Source organism: Petaurus breviceps, unplaced genomic scaffold, assembly GCF_028583685.1.
Source record: "Petaurus breviceps papuanus isolate PSGF00001 unplaced genomic scaffold, PetGlider_PUasm1.0 90734, whole genome shotgun sequence".
In the NCBI taxonomy this organism is placed as follows: Eukaryota; Metazoa; Chordata; class Mammalia; order Diprotodontia; family Petauridae; genus Petaurus; species Petaurus breviceps.
Window position 1 is genome coordinate 906,499 of NW_027187327.1, and position 20,337 is coordinate 926,835.

Here is a 20,337-nt window from a genome sequence, read left to right on the forward strand (position 1 = left end):
TTCAAATGTATTCCCTTTTTGTGGAGTCTCAGGTCCTTCTAAAGTCTTCATGACTGAATCTTTAATCAAAGGCTTTTTTATTTAGGCTCACTATATTAATTACAATTTCTCTGGTTAACATCAAAAAGTGATTTCTTTAGCAAGTCAGTTTTATGTTTTCCAATATTAGACAAACCTTTCTTGCCATGCTTTTCCAGACAATGACCATTGACATGTTTGAAAGCTGATACACTATTCACTCTATGCCAGTGAGCCTATATTTTAGCTGATAACCACTGAGCCTAGTCATATCTTCTGTTATCTTTCACAGTGTGCAGTTTTATTCTTTCCATTTACATTGTAGGCATTAAATGTTTACATCAATGTGCCACAGTTTGTTTAGCCATTTCCTAATCAGTACCCCCACCCCAACTTTGTTTATAGTTATTTGTTATCACAAAAAGTGCTTCTGTGAATATTTTGGCATTTATAAGAACTTTATATCTTTGCTTTCCATAGAGTATATGTCCAAAGGGTATAAATATTTTATATTGCTTAATTTTTTGCTTTTTTTTTAGCTATTTTCTGAAACTATCATATAATTATAAACTAATTTTTACCTGACATATTTAGAAAATAATCAGAAGTTTTCTAGTGTGTCTTATAGAAAGGGGTCTCATTACTTTATAGTCATGTCTATGCATTCTAGTAAATATTTAATCTTACAGGAGTGTGCATGAGCATATATGAATTCTCTTGAGCACATACACACACTTTCATGCACGTTCTAACACACAAACACATGTGCACACTCAGGGTAAGGTAGCTTAAATTCTTCAAAACAAATTTTTCCCCACTTAAAATTGGCACTAAAGATTAACTTGATATACATTATATACCATTGGATTTAAATGAATATATTACATGTTATTTAAATGAAATTTTGATAAGATATAATTAAAGTTATTTAGCCATAATTTCACATTCAGAAAGCATTTAAGTAGTTAATTGCATATAGAGTATATATACATAGTCCCTGCCCTTTGGGAGGTTATCTTGAAAAAAGACGCAGAAAATATTAGCTTCAGCGAATTTTTAGTTTCAATCTAACTTTTTTTTTTATGTTATATACTCTCAGACTTCCTTATTTTACTTAATTTAAATAATTTTCTGAGATGGTTAGAATGATTCACAGTGTGTCAACAGTTATTTTACTATACCTTCCATGCTACAGCCACTTCAATATTGACTATTTCTGGTTTTTTAGTGTTAATGGCTGAGTTGAAACTTTAGAGTTGTTTTAATTTGTAGTCTCTTAATGATTTGAAACAATATTTCATCTGGTTGTCAGTTTCCAGTTTTTTGGAGATCTTTATTCATATCCTTTGACCACTTAGCAATTGAGGAATGGTATCTAGCCTTTTTTATGTTAATTTACTATATAACTTGAATATCAGAACTTAATCAAATATTTGATGCACAGATTTTTGATAACAGAAACCTAGCTCTGCTGTAGTCTGGATTTGGGGAAAACATTGGCCTGTTCAGAATTTACCAAATGCTGACTTTATCAACTATATATACAAAAGGAACATTTTGCTTAGCCTGTTGACTTGTTTTCAGTCACGTGGGTGACACTATTATGTACTATAACAGTCTATAAGCTTTTATTAAGTGCCTACTGTGTGTCAGGACCTCAGTTTCATCCTCTAGTAAATGAGGGAATTCAACTAACTTGGGCCTCTAAGGGCCCTTTCAATTCCCAATTTAAAATTAACCCATGATTGAATTTCAACGTGTATTTTTGTGTTTGTATGTGTGTGTTTTTGTGTATGTATACATGTGATATATAAATGTTGTACATATACTATATTGCCATATAGAGTTGGCTATTACGATAGTTCTAGGCCTGCTTATTAAAAAATTCAGGTCAGAATACCCTAGTAACATTTTTCAAATTCCATGAGTTGGTGATTTATATAATCAACGATAAGACCCTTAAGGAAAATATCTGGTAACAAAAAAAAAACTTTACTGGGACAATCAAATAATGTATTTATATGTATCTTTAAGTTTATAAATGAAATATACAACAGTGTCAAAAATAAAGTTTATTCTAATATATACATACTGTGCCAAAAAGTCATCAGACATACAATGTAGTTTTTTCTACCATGAATTTCATATAGCAGAAGACTCTTGTTTCTTAGTAAAATGAGAGAAAAAGATAATTGACAAATATTTAGTATTCTATATGCAGCTGTTTCATATAGGTAAGCATGCTGTTTTCATTGTAAAATACTATTGTCCTTCCTACCTGAAAAATGAATGTGTGTGTGTAACAACAACAAAAGAACCAGTTGTAAGACAACTGAGTGAAATGGCTTGGTGAGAATGAGATCACATAGAAGAAATATAATTTTCTCAACTTGTATATAGAGTGTAAGCTAGTATTACTTTTAAGTCTGCATTCACTTTGACATTGCATACAATATCTCTTAAGAACCATAATTTGAACTTTATTAAAAAATTGTTAGAACTAGATTGTCAGTGTAGACAGTTTTCACGATTTCTAAGATCATCCTACTCCATAGAATTTTCTGCTCTATTGACACCCAGTGCCCATTCATTGACTGTAATTCTGGAGAGGAAAGAGAAGTGCTTTGGTTTTAGTATTCATTTTTTTCTGTCAGTAATAACAGAGCCTATTAGTGTAAAACAATAATTTTTATGTGATTGTGTAATAATAATCGTAAAATAATTTAAACCTGCTCCAAAAAAAACCCATAACTTTAAATGCAAAATTATTCCTTCAATTTTTTTGGGAGGATTTTAGGAAACCACATTGTTATGTTTAGTCATTAAGCAATATACCGTTAACATTTATGCTAAAATTAAAATTTCCTAAACTTAAAATTATTCTGATATATTTGCTAGACAAGATTTTCAAAATTTTTCTTTACTACTCTTAAAATGACTTGTTAATATTCTATATGATTGTTTTATTTTTTATTTGTTTTCCTTATAACTCAACATCTCAGTTTGTATGTCTCTTGAATCTATAGCAAAATTGGGTGAAAACCATATTGTGTATCTGTCTCTATATTTGTTATTTTTGAGAGAAAGCTTGATCCTATTTTTTATTCTTCTGAGCTCAGAGATTCAGAAATCCTTGGAATTAAGTACATTTTGTTCCCTGAAATGACAATTTAGCTGATTTTAATAACTATTTTCTTTTTCAGTTACTCTAAAGAATGCTGCTATGACATTGGAGTTTGCAGTGATGTATAATGCTGAACAATTGAAATTATCCTGTTTACAGTTTATGGGGCTAAATATGGCAGCTTTACTTGAAGCAAGGTAGGTTTGGTGAATGAATTCTGTAACTTGTTACATAGATATTTGTATGTAATGGTAAAAATGTTAATAGAAGAATTTAAAAAATTATTTATCTCAGGGTCCAGTTAAGTTGGGAGTTAGAAGTAGCAACGATAGCTGATGTTTAAGATGCTATAGAAAGCCTTTTTATAAAATTTATCATACTAGAGTCTCACAACTACCTAGTAAAAGTTTGTATTACAAGTAGCATTTAGCCTTTTTTTTTTTAGCCTAAATCTATGATTTCATTAACATAGGGAATTTGTTGTATAGACATTTCTACTGGTACAGATTAGAAAAGTCATCTACAACATATATTTTTACAGAGATGACTGGTACACTGAGAAAATCAACAGTCAACAAGCATTTATTAAGAGCTCACTATATGCCAGGGATTGTGTTAAAAGCTGAGGATTACAATTCAAGTCTCTGCCTCTCAAAGAGCACTGGGGGAGACAAAATTAAAAAAAAAAACATGCTTATGAGATATATACAATGTAAATGAAAACTGATCTCAGATGAAAGGCCCTAACAATATTGTGTTTTGAGGGTGATGGAGGGGAAAGAGTGACTAGGGAAAAGGTGAGATTCATGCAGAAAGTGGGATTTGAATTGAATCTTCAGGGAAGCCAGGAGGTAGAGGTCAAAAGAGAGAGTATTCTAGGCCTTGGGTATAAAGAGCAAAGGCATGGAATTAGGAGAATGGGGTATCGTGTGAGAGGAAGAAGGCCAGCGTAGAAGGATTATCAAATATGTGGAGAAGAGAAAAGTGTAAGATTAGAAAGGTAGAAAGAGTCCTGGTTGTAAAGGACTTTAAAAATGAAACGGAAGATTTTATGTATGATCTTAGAGGTAATGTGGAGCCACTGGAGTTCAGTGAATGGGGACACAGTGGGAGAATGTGTGACATGATCAGACTTGGGCTTTAGGAAAATTACTTTGACACTTAAATGGAGAGTGGATTTGACATGAGAAGACGAGGAGAGAGCAACCAGAAGACGACTGCAATAGTACAGGCATGAGGTGATGAGGGCCTACATGAAGGTAGTAGCTGTGTTGGAGGAGAAAAGGGGACATACCCAAGAGATGCTTAAGAGAAAAATGATGAAATCTGGTAATAGATTGGCCACATGGGTTGAATTTAAGTGAGGAATTGAGAATAACACTGAAATTGCCACGTTAGGTGGCCAGGAGTAATGGTGCCCTTAAGAGTAATGGGACAGTCCCAAAGAGAGGAGAAACATTAAGTTCCTTGCTTGGTGTCAATTGAGGTAGCACATCTCACCAGTCATATTGGCTAAGATGACAAAACAGGAAAATGACAAATGCTGGAGAGGATGTGGGCAAATTGAAACACTAATGCATTGCTGGTGGAGTTGTGAACTGATCCAGCCTTTCTGGAGAGCAATCTGGAATTATGCCCAAAGGGCTATAAATACTTTAATATCCTTTGACCCATCAATACTACTCCTAGGGTTATATCCCAAAGAGATCATAGAAGTGGGAGGAAGACCCATATATACAAAAATGTTTATAGCAGCTCTTTTTGTGGTGGCAAAGAATTGGAAATTAAGGGGGTGCCCATCAATTGGGGAATGGCTGAACAAGTTGTGGTATATGCATGTTATGGAATACTATTGTGCTATAAGAAACGAGGAGCAGACGGTCTTCATATTTACCTGGAGAGGCTTATACAAACTGATGCTGAGTGAGAAGAGTAGAACCAGGAGAAATTTGTACACAATTATAGACACAACGTATGTGTGATGACCAACTTTGATAGACTGGACTCTTCTCAGCAATGCAGTGATATAAGTCAATCCCAAAAGACTCATGATGGAGAGAAATATGTGCATCCAGAGAAAGAACTAGAAAGAACTGAGTTTATATCCAGGTGGAAGCAAAATACCTGATCTTTTTCCTTCTCTTGTTTGGTTTTATGTCTTCTTTACCATTTTTCATTCCATCTGATACAATCCATCTTTATAACCTGACTAATGTATAATGTGAAAGTATTTACAGATCCTATACTTGACTATATGCCGCCATGGGGGGGAGAAGAGGGAAGGGGATAAAATGTGAAACTCAAGGAATTGTGGAATTGAATCCTGTAAACTAAAAGGAAACAAACAAATTAATTAAAAAAATAAAAAAAAAATAAAGTAGACACTTGTATATTTCCAAAAAAAAAAAAAAAAAAAAAAAATTGTAAATTTCCAAAAAAAAAAAAAAAAAAAAGCAAGACTCGATCCTAGATCTTTGCTGACCCCAGGCTGGCTTTCTGCCTACTATACCATTTTTTTTTTTTTTGCTTAACCTTAATTTTACAAATGACAAAATTCAGAGAAATTAGTGATTTCCCTAAATTTATGTAGTTGGTAATCACTCAGTGTCAGAGCCATTACTTGAATCCATCTCTTATTACTCTAGAGCCAACACACTTTTACGTGACATCAGTTGTTATCTGTGATGTCTTCTTTTTACCCAAATATCCCCCCCCCCGTATAGAATTTAATGTGTGTGTGTATTTGTGTGTGTGTGTGCGTATGCAGAGATTTTCACATGCACGCATATGCTTTGTTTGTTTAGGCATTTAAATTTTATAATTACTACCATATTGAATAGCATTTCTCTGCATCGCATTTTAAATACAGAATAATTATTGTTTTCTGTTTGTGATAATTATCTTTAAGTTGGACATACATTTTTTTAAAATTAAACTTTGCATGAATTCATGACTATAGGCAAACTGAATCCTCTGAAATATTGGTTCCAATTTATACAAACTCCCTCAGACAGAAGTGGAAACTGGGAGGCACTGTGCCTTGTGTAAGGTGGCCTCAGAAAAAAAGACCTGTCAGAATTTTTGTTCCTAGTTTGGCTTATATGTGATCATACATGCTTAGCTCTATTTCTTTAATACTTTACTTTCATATTGAGTTTCACCTAGATGTGTATGGAATTCTTTAAATGATATTAAATTGTAAGTACAGAAGTATATTAAAGTCATGTTTTATAACTTTCTAGTTTTTACTTGTTATTTACTTATTGCAGATAAAGTACTTTTCAACTCTGCAGTATAAGCTGTCTTATTTTTGACTCAGGTTTATTGCCTACATAAAAATAACAAATTCTTTAGATTTTTTTTTTTGCATAGCCAGAAGAATGTCATATTAAATGAGTCCTAAGATAAATTGTCCATCTTATTTTATAGGACACTGGATGTTTTAAGTGATGATGTTTTGAAGGATCTTTCTGTATTCTACAGAAAAATGGTAAGGTTTGTACTGTAGTAGAGATAAGCAAAAATATCAACAACTAAAGCAATCTTGTTATCACAAGAAAATGAAGAAGTTAAGGTTCGACTAACCCCTAAGAATTAGGTAAAAGCATTATTATACCTGGACTACAGAATAAGTATGTCAGGAAAGTTAAAGTTTTATTCTTCTGTCTTATGAAATGTTGGGCTTTATAAATTTATATTTGACTAGTATTTTAATTATAATTTATATTTGACTAGTATTTTAATTATAATTTTTTCCTTATACTTGAAACATAGACCACCTGTTTGTGGCATCCCAGAATTTTCCTCTTAACTTCAGTACATTTTGTAATAAATGTAATTTGATAAGACTTAAAGATCTATCTCTCTATATATAAAGGTCAGTGATCTTCTTAAGACTTGTGTAACATCTCTGTTATGCTACAGATACCAGCAATGGATAGAAGGGTAATAACACCATATCAAGATGGTCCAGATATCAGCTACTTGGAGGCAGAAGATGCTGATGTTTTTTTGAAAGGAGAAATGAATATGGAACACAATTACCAGTAAGTCTCATTTTTGCCTTTTTTTCCTCCCTGGAACCTGGTTCCTTTAGTGTTTTATCTTTGTTCTACTCTAGATCTGTCACATACACACCTGTTTATTTACATTTTGTCTCCCCCATTAGTATATGAGCTCCAGTGTACGATTGTTTTTGCATTTTTCCTACCTTTGTATCCCTGGGGCTTAGCAGTGGGCCTGACATATAGTTTGTGCTTAATAAAGGCTTGTTGATTAAGTGATTGATTAATTGTACGTATAGCTCCCTATTTTTTACCTCACTTCATATTTGACAATCAGAATCAATTTTTAAGAATCAAGATTTAATAAATTAGCACAGTAGTATTTTCTCTTCTTTATTTCTTAGTTTTTATTAATGTAAACATATAGTCTCCTAATTTGTAAAAGCCTATTTTTTTTACTTTTCATTTTCTAGGATATTTTCAATGCATGCAACTATCCTCATAAAGACCTTTGAATCTTAGAAACTAGATATATGGAAAAATATTTATTGATGTTTTATCAGTCATCTTTTTTGTGATGTAAAAAATATTGTCTTTGCTTTTGTCCATTCTTCTAGAATTTTCCCTTCTTTGTATATATTTGTGCAGATCTATTGATTCATCCCAATTTTCTTATTATTGACCTTCCTGTAGTTGCCTTTATTTTTCTTTTCATTTACTTTTTTGTAGTCACTGTATATATTTCCTCCCATCCCACCCCCCTAGTTTTGCTTCATTTTGAGCAGTTAATGTCTTTTCATATTTTTCTGTATTTTTTTAGCCAGTTATTTTTTTTTTTTTACCTTTTCATGTCACGTCATTTTGTAACAAATGATAGAAAATAGATCTGGCTCAGTTAATTGCATTGCCTATCAATATTTTTTCCCTTTTTTATTAGTATTGGACAAGAAATGGCATTACTCTTTTATCTTGCATTGAGAGACTAACAATATAAAATAAATGTGCTCCAGTTTAGTTTTATGCATGATACATCTAAACAGCATTAAGTCTGTATACAAGAGTGGAGGAATACATCTTGCATCTGTATTGTATTTTTAAATTTGCAAAATATTTTTGCATGCATTTTCTCAGTTTCATACTCAATAAGTCTGGGGTTATATATAACTGTCGTACCCACTCTAGATTTCTCTGGTTTAAGTTTCCTTCTATATTTAAAAGCATTTGATGCTTGTTTTTTCTTAGAGAAGCTTTCTTCAAAAAGGCCAAAACAAAAGCAAAGAAGAAGCCACGAAAGCGTTCAGACAGCTCTGGGGGTTATAACCTTTCAGATATTATTCAGAGCTCACCTTCCACAGGTGAGTGGCAAGCCTTTTTTATTACATTCCTTTTAAATTGTCTTATTGTTTTTGTGGAGTAAAATTTGTTCTTGACATATAAAACATAGTGCCACTCCAGAGAATAGAAATGATAATGTAGAGCAGCTTCCAAAATTATTAAAAATGATATTTTATTATGTGCTTTTTGGACTTACAGGAACAGAGATGTTGCAACATTGTTCAAATTGTAGCAGTGATGCTTTCAAGGTTGCCATAGGTGAGTCTTAAGCTATTGTAGATAGAAGATTTCATTATTCTCTGTCAGTATAATAATGAGTGCATTATTTAATGCGATAATATTGAATTTTACTTCTTCAGTACTTTTAAGTATCTCTGATTTTGTAATTGTAAGTATCTCTTCTAATTCCATCACAACCCCTCAGTGACTTAGTAGTTAGCTTTCAAGAGTAACTGTGTTCCTAAAACTTACATGCTCGACCCAGTGATAAACCTCCCTGAATATCATTATAATATGTGTTTTGAACTAGCAAAGAAGCTAGAAAAAATAACATGTTTCTGAAGGAAATAGTTACCGGTTGGTGTTTCTCATATGACTCCAAAACAAAATATTTCAAATCCTGTGGTCTAAATTTCACGTATCACTGAAATTCAGGAAAATATATTAATTTTATTATAATGAATTTGGGTTAAAATTATTATTTGTGGTCAAATAGAACTTCAAATCTAAACATTTTATAATATAATTTTATGCATTTTTATCTTTTTAAAAATGTATTTTAAAATTTTAAACCATAGGCTTGGTAAAATTGGATAAAACCAACTCTGCAGAATCTCTTCCCGAACTACTGACATCAGACTCTGAAGGTAGCTATGCTGGAATAGGTAGCCCTAGAGACTTGCAGTCTCCTGATTTCACAACAGGAATTCAACCAGATAAGATTGAGGTTTGTTTTTTTAAATTGTCCACAGATTTGGGGTTTCTTGTTTTGTTTTGTATTCACATTTGCTACAGAATATCTGTGGGTATACAATTTAGCTATCTTTGCTATTCCATTATCCTAATAGCTTTAAAGCCAACTCTTAGCTGACATAAATGAAGTAGTAACTGGGCGCAAGAATGGTTTATACACTTTTATATGTACAATATTTTCCTTATACTTGTATACTATTAGTACTTTTATATTTTTTCAATGATTACTATTTTTAGGCTTTGTGATCTTTACTATATAAAATTAACCCCATATTTCAAAATAAAACATTGATTTAAATTCTTGCACTGAGTAACCAACAATTTCCTTGGCTATTTTGGAAAAAAAAAAAACTCTAATACAGCTACAAAATTAACTAAATTTGGAAATTTTTCCAAGTGTCACATTTGTAACAAAAGTGAGGAAAATAGAAACAAAATTCAACACAAAGAGATCCTGGGCAAAAAATAGAGCTCTTGGTGTAGCTATGGATTATATAATTTTATATAATGAATTTTTTTTTTTTTAGAGATTTTACTCTTTCACTTTTTTAAATTTTAGGTGAGAAAAATTAAAACATACGTTAATGGTGCATACCCTGTGCATTCTAGTGAATATATAAAACCATATGAAGAATCACCAGCACTTAAAATATCTGTTCCACAGTCCATTCCAAGTAATCGAGTCAACTGTGCAAGCTCTTCTAATTGGGTTGCCAGCTCTTTCAGGTAGGATGCCTTTGATGTGTTTATTAATCGGGCATGTACTTTTTCAGAGTAGCCAATTTCCAAGACTTTCTTTCCTGATGTGCAGTAAATCCCTACAAATAGGTTTATATTTTTACCTCTAAGACTTTTTTTCACATTATGGATTATGTACCATAGAGGGCGAGCCACAGAGTAAAAGCAGTAAGTATCCTTAGGTATTTATTGACATCACATAAAACATCCAAATACATTTTATGCACACACAGGCATATATATATATATAGACATATACATATATATATACACACACATATATAGGTGTGTATATATGCCTTCATATATGCATATTTACACATCATCTATTTATAACATACATATATTAAATCTCTGACTTCACCTATGTAGGGAGCTCCTGGTGAAGAACTGTACATTGGTTCCTACACACCATCTTCCAGTTTTAGAGTTTAGATAGTTACCTAGTGATGTATATTTTAAGCTGTTTTTTGCTTTCCCATTCCTATGATTCTCATAGGTACCCTACTACCTCTCTCTCATTGTCATGCAGTTATTAGTCCTGAATGTTCCACTTTAAGATTATTTTTTGCTCCTTTTATGTACTTATTAACTTGTGTCTTCCTGGCCCTTACAGAAGGACAAAAGTTAACTTCGTATAGGTACTCTTCATCTTTGAATTTACATCTGGCTACTGTTGCCATCTAACTGTTGGCAGTTAAAATTCTTAATCCTTTTATTCCTTCCTTCTGTGTGCTGTCCTATTTTCCAGATAATCTGTCATCTACCTTTAAAATGTAGCCACAGTTCCTCCTGAGGAAGGAAGGTTTAGAGAGGATATGGAGCACCAGTCTTTACAGTGTACATTAAGCCACTGGGTGCATTGTAAAATTTTGTGTTATTAGTTCTGAGTTGATTATTGTCAGACCTACATCCACTTAACAGTTTTGACAATTTACCCATCATATACGGAGAAATAGGTCTATACAAATAAATACACAAAAAAGCATGTATCATTATTGATCTTTTATTTTTACATCACTCTGAATTTTCCCCTGAGACATTTTTCTTCCCTGAAACTGTTATAATTTTTTTTAAGAAAAATGAAAAATTAGAAAAGAAAAAAAAACAGTTAATACATAGAAAAGGCTCGGATTATATTGAGTGTTCCCTACCTATAGATTCTGACTTTTACAAAGGAGCAGAGAAAGATATCTTCGCCTGTCTTTTCTTTGGGGCAAAGCTTGTTCTTTGTAATTTTTAAACGTTATATTTTGATTTTTTTGTTATTGTTGTTCTTTTCATTCATATTATTATAGTCATTCCCACCCCACACTATTTCCCTTTGCTTCAGTTCATTTAGGTATTTCTGAAATTCTCTCTTTTAATCATGGTTGTTTTTTACAGTATAGTAATATTCCATTGCAGTTCTGTCAGACAAAAAAATGGTTGGCTTTACATTTTCACTCATGGTTTCCTAGTTGTCTAGTTTTTTAACTTTTCTTTGTGTGTCATGGAAACCCTTGGCAGTCTTATGAGGTCTTTTTGTCCCTTCTCAAAATTATGTTTTTAAATGCATAAAATATATAGAATTGCAAAGGGAGCCAGTTATATTAGAACATAGTTATTAAAATATTAAATTATAGACCCAAGGCTAAGGGTTCTTGCTCTAGAATATCATCCATTTATAGTAATATATAGTATATGGCATATGAATATTGCTCATTTTCTTGAAACATACTATATTTTATAGATAACATAGTATCAATTAAAAGCCTAAATCTTTAAAAATGTAAGACAATGTAGAAATCCATTATCTATTTTGAAATCTCACAAAATTAGTAAAAAATTGTCGCTTTAATAAAATGATTTGTATATAAATAGGTTGGAATTTGGTGTCACCATTTGCATTTGTATATTGGTTATTTGATTTTCGTTTTGAAATTAGAGATTTGAGAACCATATGGCTCTCCTGTCAGATTTTGTAGTATTTTTAAAGCCCTGTATACACTTACTCACTAAATTAATGAAGCTTTTGAGAAGCTGATTACACATTTTTCTGGGGTATCCTTGTAAAAGAATTGTACTTTCAACCTCATTTGCTTGTTGGAATAAAGAACAGAATAAAGGAGATATGGTATGAGCACTAAAGTAGGTTGCTGATTCTTAAAATTCTTTGTAGTTTTGAGAAATTAATAGGGGCATGTACAATATATAGACAAGTTTTGGAAATTTACTCTAATAGCATTTAATTTTTTTTCAATTACATGTAAAGATATTTTTCAACATTAATTTTTTTAATAAAATTTTGAGTTCCAAATTTTTCTTCCTCCCTTCTCTCCTCCCTCCCCAAGATAAGCAATCTGATACAGATTATTCACGAACAGTCATGTTAAACATATTTCCACATTTGTCATGTTGTGAAAGAAGAATCAGAACAAAAGGGAAAAATCATGAGAAAGAAAAAAACAACAAAAAAGGCAAATAGTGTATTTTGATCTGCTTTTAGACTCTTTTTTTTTTTTAGCATGTTCTTTCTCTGGATGTGGATAGCATTTTCTTTTTTTTTTTCCAATTTATTTATTTTTAGTTTTCAACATTCATTTCCACAAGATTTAGAGTTACAGATTTTCTCCCCTTATTTCCCCTACCCCCCATCCCAAGATAGTGAGCCTACTGAATACCCCTTCCTCCAATCTGTTCTTTATTATGTTACTTCCCCAAACCCCCACCCCCCAACTTTCTAGTAGGGCAAGATAGATGTCTATATCCCAGTGCCTGTATATCTTATTTCTCAGATGCATGAAAAAAAACCCAATTATTTTTAAAACTTTGATTTCCAGATTCTTTCCCTTCTTCCCTCCTCACCCATCTATACTGGGGAGATAAGCAATTCAGTATATAGGTTGTACATGTGTAGTAATGCAAAACGTTTCCATAGTACTTATGTTGTGAAAGACTATATTTCCCTCCATCCTATCCCATCCCCCACTTATTCTGTTTTCTACTTTGACCCTGTCCCTTTTCAAAACTGCTTGCTTCTAACTACCCTCTCCCCCAGTCTGCCCTCCTTTCTATCCTCCCCCCTCTTATCCCTTTCCCCCCTCCTTTCCTGTAGGGTAAGATACCCAATTGAGTGTGTATGTTATTCTCTCCTTAAGCCAAATTCATTGAGAGTAAGGTGACCCATTCCCTTTCATCTTCCTGCTCTTCCCCTCCATAAGTTTTCTCTTGCCTCTTTTATATGAGATAATTTACCTTATTCTATCCTTCCCTTTCTCCTTCTTCCAATATATTCCTCTCTTACCTTTTAATTTTATTTTTTAGATACCATTCCCTTCATATTCAACTCATCCTGTGCCCTTTGTCTATGTATACATGTACACACATATATACACATTCACACATACTCCCTCCTATACATACATGTGTATGTATATGCATATATACATATATATTACCTTCAACTGTCCTCATACTGAGAAAAGTCTCATGAGTTACAATTATCTTTTTTCCATGTAGGAATGTAAATAGTTCAACTTTAATAAGTTCCTTATGATTTCTTTTTCCTGTTTACTTTCTCATGCTTCTCTTGCTTCTTGTATTTGAAAGTCAGATTTTCTGTGCAGCTCTGGTTTTTTCACCAAGAATGCTTGAAAATCCTCTATTTCATTAAATGACCATATTTTCCCCTGAACTATTATACTCAATTTTCCTGGGTAGGTGATTCTTGGTTTTAATCCTAGCTCCTTTGACCTCCAGAATATCATATTCCAAGCCCTCCAATTTTTTAATGTAGAAGCTGCTAGATCTTGTGTTGTCCTGATTATGTTTCCACAATACTCAAATTGTTTCTTCCTGACAGCTTGTAATATTTTCTCTTTCATCTGAGAACTCCAGAACCTGGCTATAATATTCCTAGGAATTTTCTTTTTGGGACTTTTTTCAAGAGGAGATTGGTGAATTCTTTCAATTTCTGTTTTGCCCTCTGGTTCTAGAATATTAGGGCAATTTCTTGAAAGATGGTGTCTACGGGGAGTGGCTAGATGGCACAGTGAGTAAAGCGCCAGCCCCGGAGTTGGGAGGACCTGAGTTTGGTTCTGACCTCAGACACTTAACACAAAAAAACTAGCCGTGTAACCTTGGACAAGTTACTTAACCCCAATTGCCCTCCAAAAGGCAAAAAAAAAAAAAAAGATGGTGTCTAGGCCCTTTTTTTGATCATGGCTTTCAGGTAGTCCGATAATTTTTAAGTTCTCTCTTGGTTCTTTTTTCCAGGTCAGTGGTTTTTCCAATGAGATATTTCACATTGCCTCCTATTTTTTCATTTGTTTGGATCTGTTTTATAGCGTCTTGATTTCTCATAAAGTCTTTAGCTTCCATTTGCTCCAATCTAATTTTGAAGGAATTATTCTCTTCAGTGAGTTTTTGAAATTCCTTTTCCATCTCGCCAGTTTGGTTTTTTAAGGCATTTGTCTCCTCATTGGCTTTTTGGACCGCTTTTGCCATTTGAGATGTCTATTTTTTAAGTTATTTCTTCAGTCAGCCTGTTGATTCACTTTACATGATTTTCTTGCATCATTCTCATTTCTCTTCTCAATTTTTCCTCTATTTCTCTTACTTGATTTTCAAAATCCTTCTTGAGCTCCTTCATGGCATGCAATCAGTTCATATTTTTCTTGGAAGCTTCTGATGCAGGAGTTTTTACTTTGTTGTCTTCTTGTGGTTCTGTTTTGATCATCTTTGTCCCCAAAAAAGGGTTCTGTAGTCTGATTGTGCTTCCTCTGTTTGCTCATCTTGCCAGCCAATTACTAGATTTTTTTAGCTCTTTGCCGCTGTAGAACTCTGCCTCCAGAGTGGAGAGAGCTGTGTCCCAAATTGCTGGGATTTTTGCAGGTGTTGTCAGAGTTGTTGTCAGAACTATGAGTCGGGCACCCCTCTGTACAGCCACCACAAGCTCTGGCACACTAGTGTTCCTCATTCCGTGACCACCACCCAAGACTACAACCCAGATCCAAGCAGGTCAAAGCAAGAGTGATTACCCTCTGACTGGTTGCTAGGTCCTTCTATGATCTCCGGGGGCAACCATGTAGCAGCAGCTGCAGTCACCATGCCTCTGCCACCTCTTGCTTCGGGGGGCCAGACTGGGCTCTCCAGTCACCGGTCCCAGCAGAGTTCCCTTCTGACCTTTTACTTTCTCTTTGGCATTTATGTGTTGAGAAGTCTGGAAACTGCCACAGCTAATTCACTTTCCTGAAGTCTTCTCTAGCCTCTCTAGGCCACTAGCCCCAAGGTGTGGGACTGTACTTGGCTCCCAGTCTGGTGCTATAAACCCTACCTGTTGTCCTGTCAGGCTGCCTTCAGTGGGAGATTTGTTTCTGTCACTTTGTGGGTTTTGTAACTTTAAAATTTGTTTAGAGTCATATTTTACAAGTATTGGAGGTAGTTGGAATGGGAGCTCAGCCAAGTTCCTTCTTTTACTCTGCCATCTTGGCTCCTCCCCCCTATTTTAAATGCCAGAATTTAAGAAAATCTTCATAATAGCTTGTCTTTGAATCTTTAGTGCTAGCAAGGTTGAGTCAGGAATTTTGTGTTTCAAGGATTTCAAGCCCAAATGCCTTGAAATCCACTATGTCATAGACAGCTGTATTCTTATCTCTGAAATAAATATTTCTTGGAATTAAATGTAGATGTTTTTCTAAAGGAAAATAATAATAATTCTTCCTTACATTTACAAAACATTTGAAAGTTTACAAAATATGTTTCTTCCACCTTTGTATGCTATGTAGTACAAGTATTATTTTGCAGATGAGGAAACACACTCAGAGGTTAAATGACTTCTAGTATGCTGTAATTAGAGATTTGAATCCAGTTCTTCAGAGATTTGAACCCATTTCTTCTCCAAGTCTAGGACACTTTCTTCAATACTATGCTGCTATTCTGACACATCTGTAGCTTATAAATATTTCTTAAGTCCTTATAGGAATATTAGTTGATATTAACAATGACTTTTTTAAACAAGAAGGAAAGCCAAATAAAACAAAAATATAGTGGTTAAGTTACATTGCTTGACATGAGAAATATAGGGGATTTTCTGTTAGGTCCCAAATTCTGAATCTGTAAAGGTAATTCAACTTGTTTTCTGTTCTCTAGCAACCTACTGTAGTAGATTTTGTCTACCATTGAGAGAATATTCTAGTTTACTTAAGGGTCCATTTTTAATTAATGTTATCTTATGTGTTTTGTATTAATGTAAATAATTTCTACTTATTAAAACTTAAAATGGAAAAGGAAGGAAATGCTCTTCAAGGTCCTCTTTTATCTTAACCAATAAAAATTTAATGTGAATTCCTGTGTGGCATGCCATTTGACCAAGAAAACTTAGCAATCTTTTCTTTCCTTAACTACTATTTAAAAAATAAGTTACATTTTAATTATGTCATTTAACATGGTAATGACTTTGAAAGTATTTTTGTTGTGTTATTTATATATACGTATATAAAGAAAGGTTTTATCTGAAACATTCTATTTGAGGTTTCCCATAATTGAGGAAGTAGACATAAATTATACATCTGATTACCGATCTTATATATGATTTAGACAATTTCTGTGAAGGTTAGAAACTGGAATGTAAGTGAAAATGAGTGTCTTGAAAGGTAACCTTTTTATGTCATTCAGCCCGGTCAGCCCTCCTGCCATGGATCTTAGAACCATCATGGAAATTGAAGAAAATATGCAAAAATGTGGAACTACACCAAAGACAAATTCAAGGTCAGTTAGGAAACCATGTAAGTAAAGAAAATGTCACAGAAAAGGCAATACTTTAGATTTATATAATAATAAATTTTTATAACTCATCTATATTTTATAATTAGAGGTATTTTGATTTTTAAAATTTTTCATTCCTTAAGGAAGCATGGTACTATGACATTTTTTAATGTCATTGATTAATGGCTGTTGTGCAAAATCACAAAAGAAGTACTGGACTAGATGGTTTTTCATGCCCCTTTTAAATTTAAATCAATGAACCTATGTGTGATCTCTTATTTTATCCATGTAGGATATGGGAACTTGTTCATTAGGGCAGATCTATGGCTAAAAGGATAAGTCCTTAAAAATTTTCTGGAGCACATGGAGATAAAATGACTTTTCTGGCCTCATACAGTTAACAAGGGTCAGGCAGCATTTGACACTAGACATTCCTGACTGCAAGTCCAGAATTCTACCTACTTTGCAATGCTGTCTCTTTAAGAAAATCAGAGTAGGTTTTTTTTAATGTGGTCATGATATTAATGCAATTGACTACATCTAGTTATGTGTGATATTTAGCTGTCTTTATTTAGTCATTTGATTCACTAAAAATTCAGTTATCATTTTCCTTTATATGCTTTATAGTGTAGAAAATGAGAACTGTTAACATTTTTATCAATATATAGTACTACTTGAAGTTAGGAAGATCAGCTAGTTTGTCTTTTCCTTTTTCTGACCTTTATTCTATAGCTCATTTTAAGTTTATTCAGCATACATAAAATGATTTCCTGATGGCTGTCTTGAGTGAGTTGTATTGATGGTTTTAGTTTATATCCTGATAAATATAACATATACTTTTCCTTTAAAATCAGCATTTTGATTTGTTTAATCAGAAATACTAAAGATTCAGTGATTGTGAATAACAAAGCACTTTCATATCTAAAGGTATAGAAGCATTAGTAATAGAGATCCTATATAGTTACTTTTTAATCCTATAAAATATTTTTATCTTCAGCATTTTAATTTTAGATCAGTAAAATCTTCCCAAACTAGACTAGAATTCTAGTGATCATGTTCAGCCTCTTTTAAATATCAGAAATAACACTTTTCTTTCTGGCATTTGATTTAATTTGTAGCAAAACCACTTCTCATGGGATTAAGCTTTCTCAAAAGCAAAGAAAAATGATTGCCATGGCTGCCAAGGAGAACAACCCAGGAATGAATAGTGTGGAAACTACAGTCATGACCACTCCTTCTATATCTGCAAAAGCCACAAAACCAGAGAATGCCTGGTATGTTCTTTTACATTAAAATAAGTACATTTTGTATACCTTTTTGCAAGGAAGTTTTTTTATTTATTATGTAGTTTTTATTAAGATCTGCTTCTTTAATCTCTTCATTTGTTAGTATGTTACTGTGATTGAAATTTATACTCTATATTTTCAGTTTTCAAAAAATAGCTAATCAAGGAAATGAGTAATTTTTTGTTTTTTATTTTGTCAGTAGAGATTTGAAAACTTAGTGATGGGAGTTGGACTACAATTAGTAAGCACCTTCTGTCTGTTAGCTATTGTGCTAGGTACTGGGGAAATTAAGACAAAAATGAAGTAGTCCTTGCCTTTTATCGTAAAGAAGAGACAATATGTACACATTTTAAGCACAGACCAAATAGATTTTAAAGTAATGGAGGTGAAGGGAATAGTAGTTGCTGGAAGGGATCACAAAGGTCCCCAAGCAAGTAGTGTTTGAACTGGCTTTTGAGGAAAATGAGAGATTTTAACAGTTGATGAAAAGGCATTCCAGGCATGGGAGTCAGCCTGTACAAAGTTTCAGTGATGGGAGATACATCCTTAATGAAGAACAGCCAGAAGCCCAGTTAGATTGAACTAAAGGATTTCTAAAAAAGAGTAATTTATAATAAACTAGAAAACTGGTTTGGGGGTAAATTGTATGAACATCAAACAATGGGGTTTAATTACCTTAAAATTAGCACTTTAATCGGATTTGAAAGGATGTATAAGTTTAATACATTACTATGTTTTTGTATGTGATGTTTAAAAAGGCTCAAGAGACATAGTTTCTGGGTAATTTAATCATTTTACTAATAAGACCAGCAGGTTATTAATAAAAGGATGGTCATTTGACCATCTTAGACTAAAGACAGTTGTCAGCTGACTCACAGTTTTTATATATCCTTCAAAACAGTAGATGGTCCATCAAACAGCAATAAAATCTAATTGGTTAACATGATTGGAGGTGGACTATATTAAAATAAAGGCCTGAATATCTCTTGAATAGGGAAAGTATCTCTATATCAGACCATCTTTTGAGAAAGCTTTAGGCTAATCAGTTCAAAGAATGTATACAGCATTGAGGCCTGAATAGAACATAATGAGCTTCCCCACCCTAGATTAATTAAATTCCTTGCAAAAACTGGACTTAAAGTCAGGACTTTGGAAGGGGGGGGGCTCTGAATCTCCCCAAGATATTGGTTATTAATAATAATTTCTCACATATACTTGGGTTTTTTTATTTTTCATAGGTTTTTATTGATAGTTTTGGTTTTACATAGCTTAAGTTTTCACTTCTATGTGTGTATACATATATGTGTGTTAAAATATATACACATATATGTATATACACACATATAAAATTTATGCAATGCTTTTAAGTTTTGCAAAGTTCTGGACAAAAATTATCCACACAACAACCTTAGGAAGTAGCTGTTATTATCCCCATGTTCCATCCCCATGAAACTGAGGCAAACAGCAGGTAATGCCCAAGATCATACATCAAGTTTTGGAGGCTGGATATGAATCAGTTCTTCTGTGCCACCTAGCTTCCTAAAGGATAGAGACAGAGACAGAGAGAGAGAGAGAGAGAGAGAGAGAGAGAGAGAGAGAGAGATGAAAGGAGAGAAAAATTGGAGAAAACCAATCAGTACATTGAAAAAAATCTTACCTTGTAGTCATTGTTTTACACCTGTGAACTTGAACCCCTGTTTTTGCAGAAGAATGGGAAGAGATGTCTTAATTGTATCTTTGGAACCAAGCTTCTTGTTGATAATTTCTCAACATTTAATTTCTATTTGGTGTGTACTTCTTGATATTGTTACAATTACTGGGTATTTTGTTCTCCTGGTTCTGCTCATTTACTTCATTTTGTATCAGTTTTTCCTTGCTTCTCTGTATTCATAATAGTCATCACTTCTTATGGCATGTTCTCTTCATGTACCGCAATTGATTTTGCCATTCCCCAATTGATGAGATGTGTTTTTTTTCTCAATACTTTGATACTACAAAAATTGCTGCTAAAAAGCTTTTAGTATATATGGAGCCTTTCTTTTGTCATTGAACTTAATGGGCTATATACCTCATACTGGGTCAGGGTATGGATATTTTAGTTACTTTATTTGCA

The 20,337-nt window shown here is 33.1% G+C and overlaps 1 protein-coding gene across 1 annotated transcript in view; it reads left to right on the plus strand.

The window, feature by feature from the left end:
- IBTK (inhibitor of Bruton tyrosine kinase) overlaps nucleotides 1-20,337 on the plus strand; it is an 86,949-nt gene that overhangs the window by 52,524 nt on the left and 14,088 nt on the right. Inside the window, exons 18-26 of the mRNA XM_069066951.1 lie at nucleotides 3,222-3,339; nucleotides 6,572-6,632; nucleotides 7,067-7,188; nucleotides 8,389-8,501; nucleotides 8,680-8,739; nucleotides 9,279-9,427; nucleotides 10,013-10,179; nucleotides 16,849-16,941; nucleotides 18,057-18,212. Coding sequence (XP_068923052.1) covers nucleotides 3,222-3,339; nucleotides 6,572-6,632; nucleotides 7,067-7,188; nucleotides 8,389-8,501; nucleotides 8,680-8,739; nucleotides 9,279-9,427; nucleotides 10,013-10,179; nucleotides 16,849-16,941; nucleotides 18,057-18,212 — 1,039 coding nt within the window. The remainder of the gene's footprint in view (nucleotides 1-3,221; nucleotides 3,340-6,571; nucleotides 6,633-7,066; nucleotides 7,189-8,388; nucleotides 8,502-8,679; nucleotides 8,740-9,278; nucleotides 9,428-10,012; nucleotides 10,180-16,848; nucleotides 16,942-18,056; nucleotides 18,213-20,337) is intronic.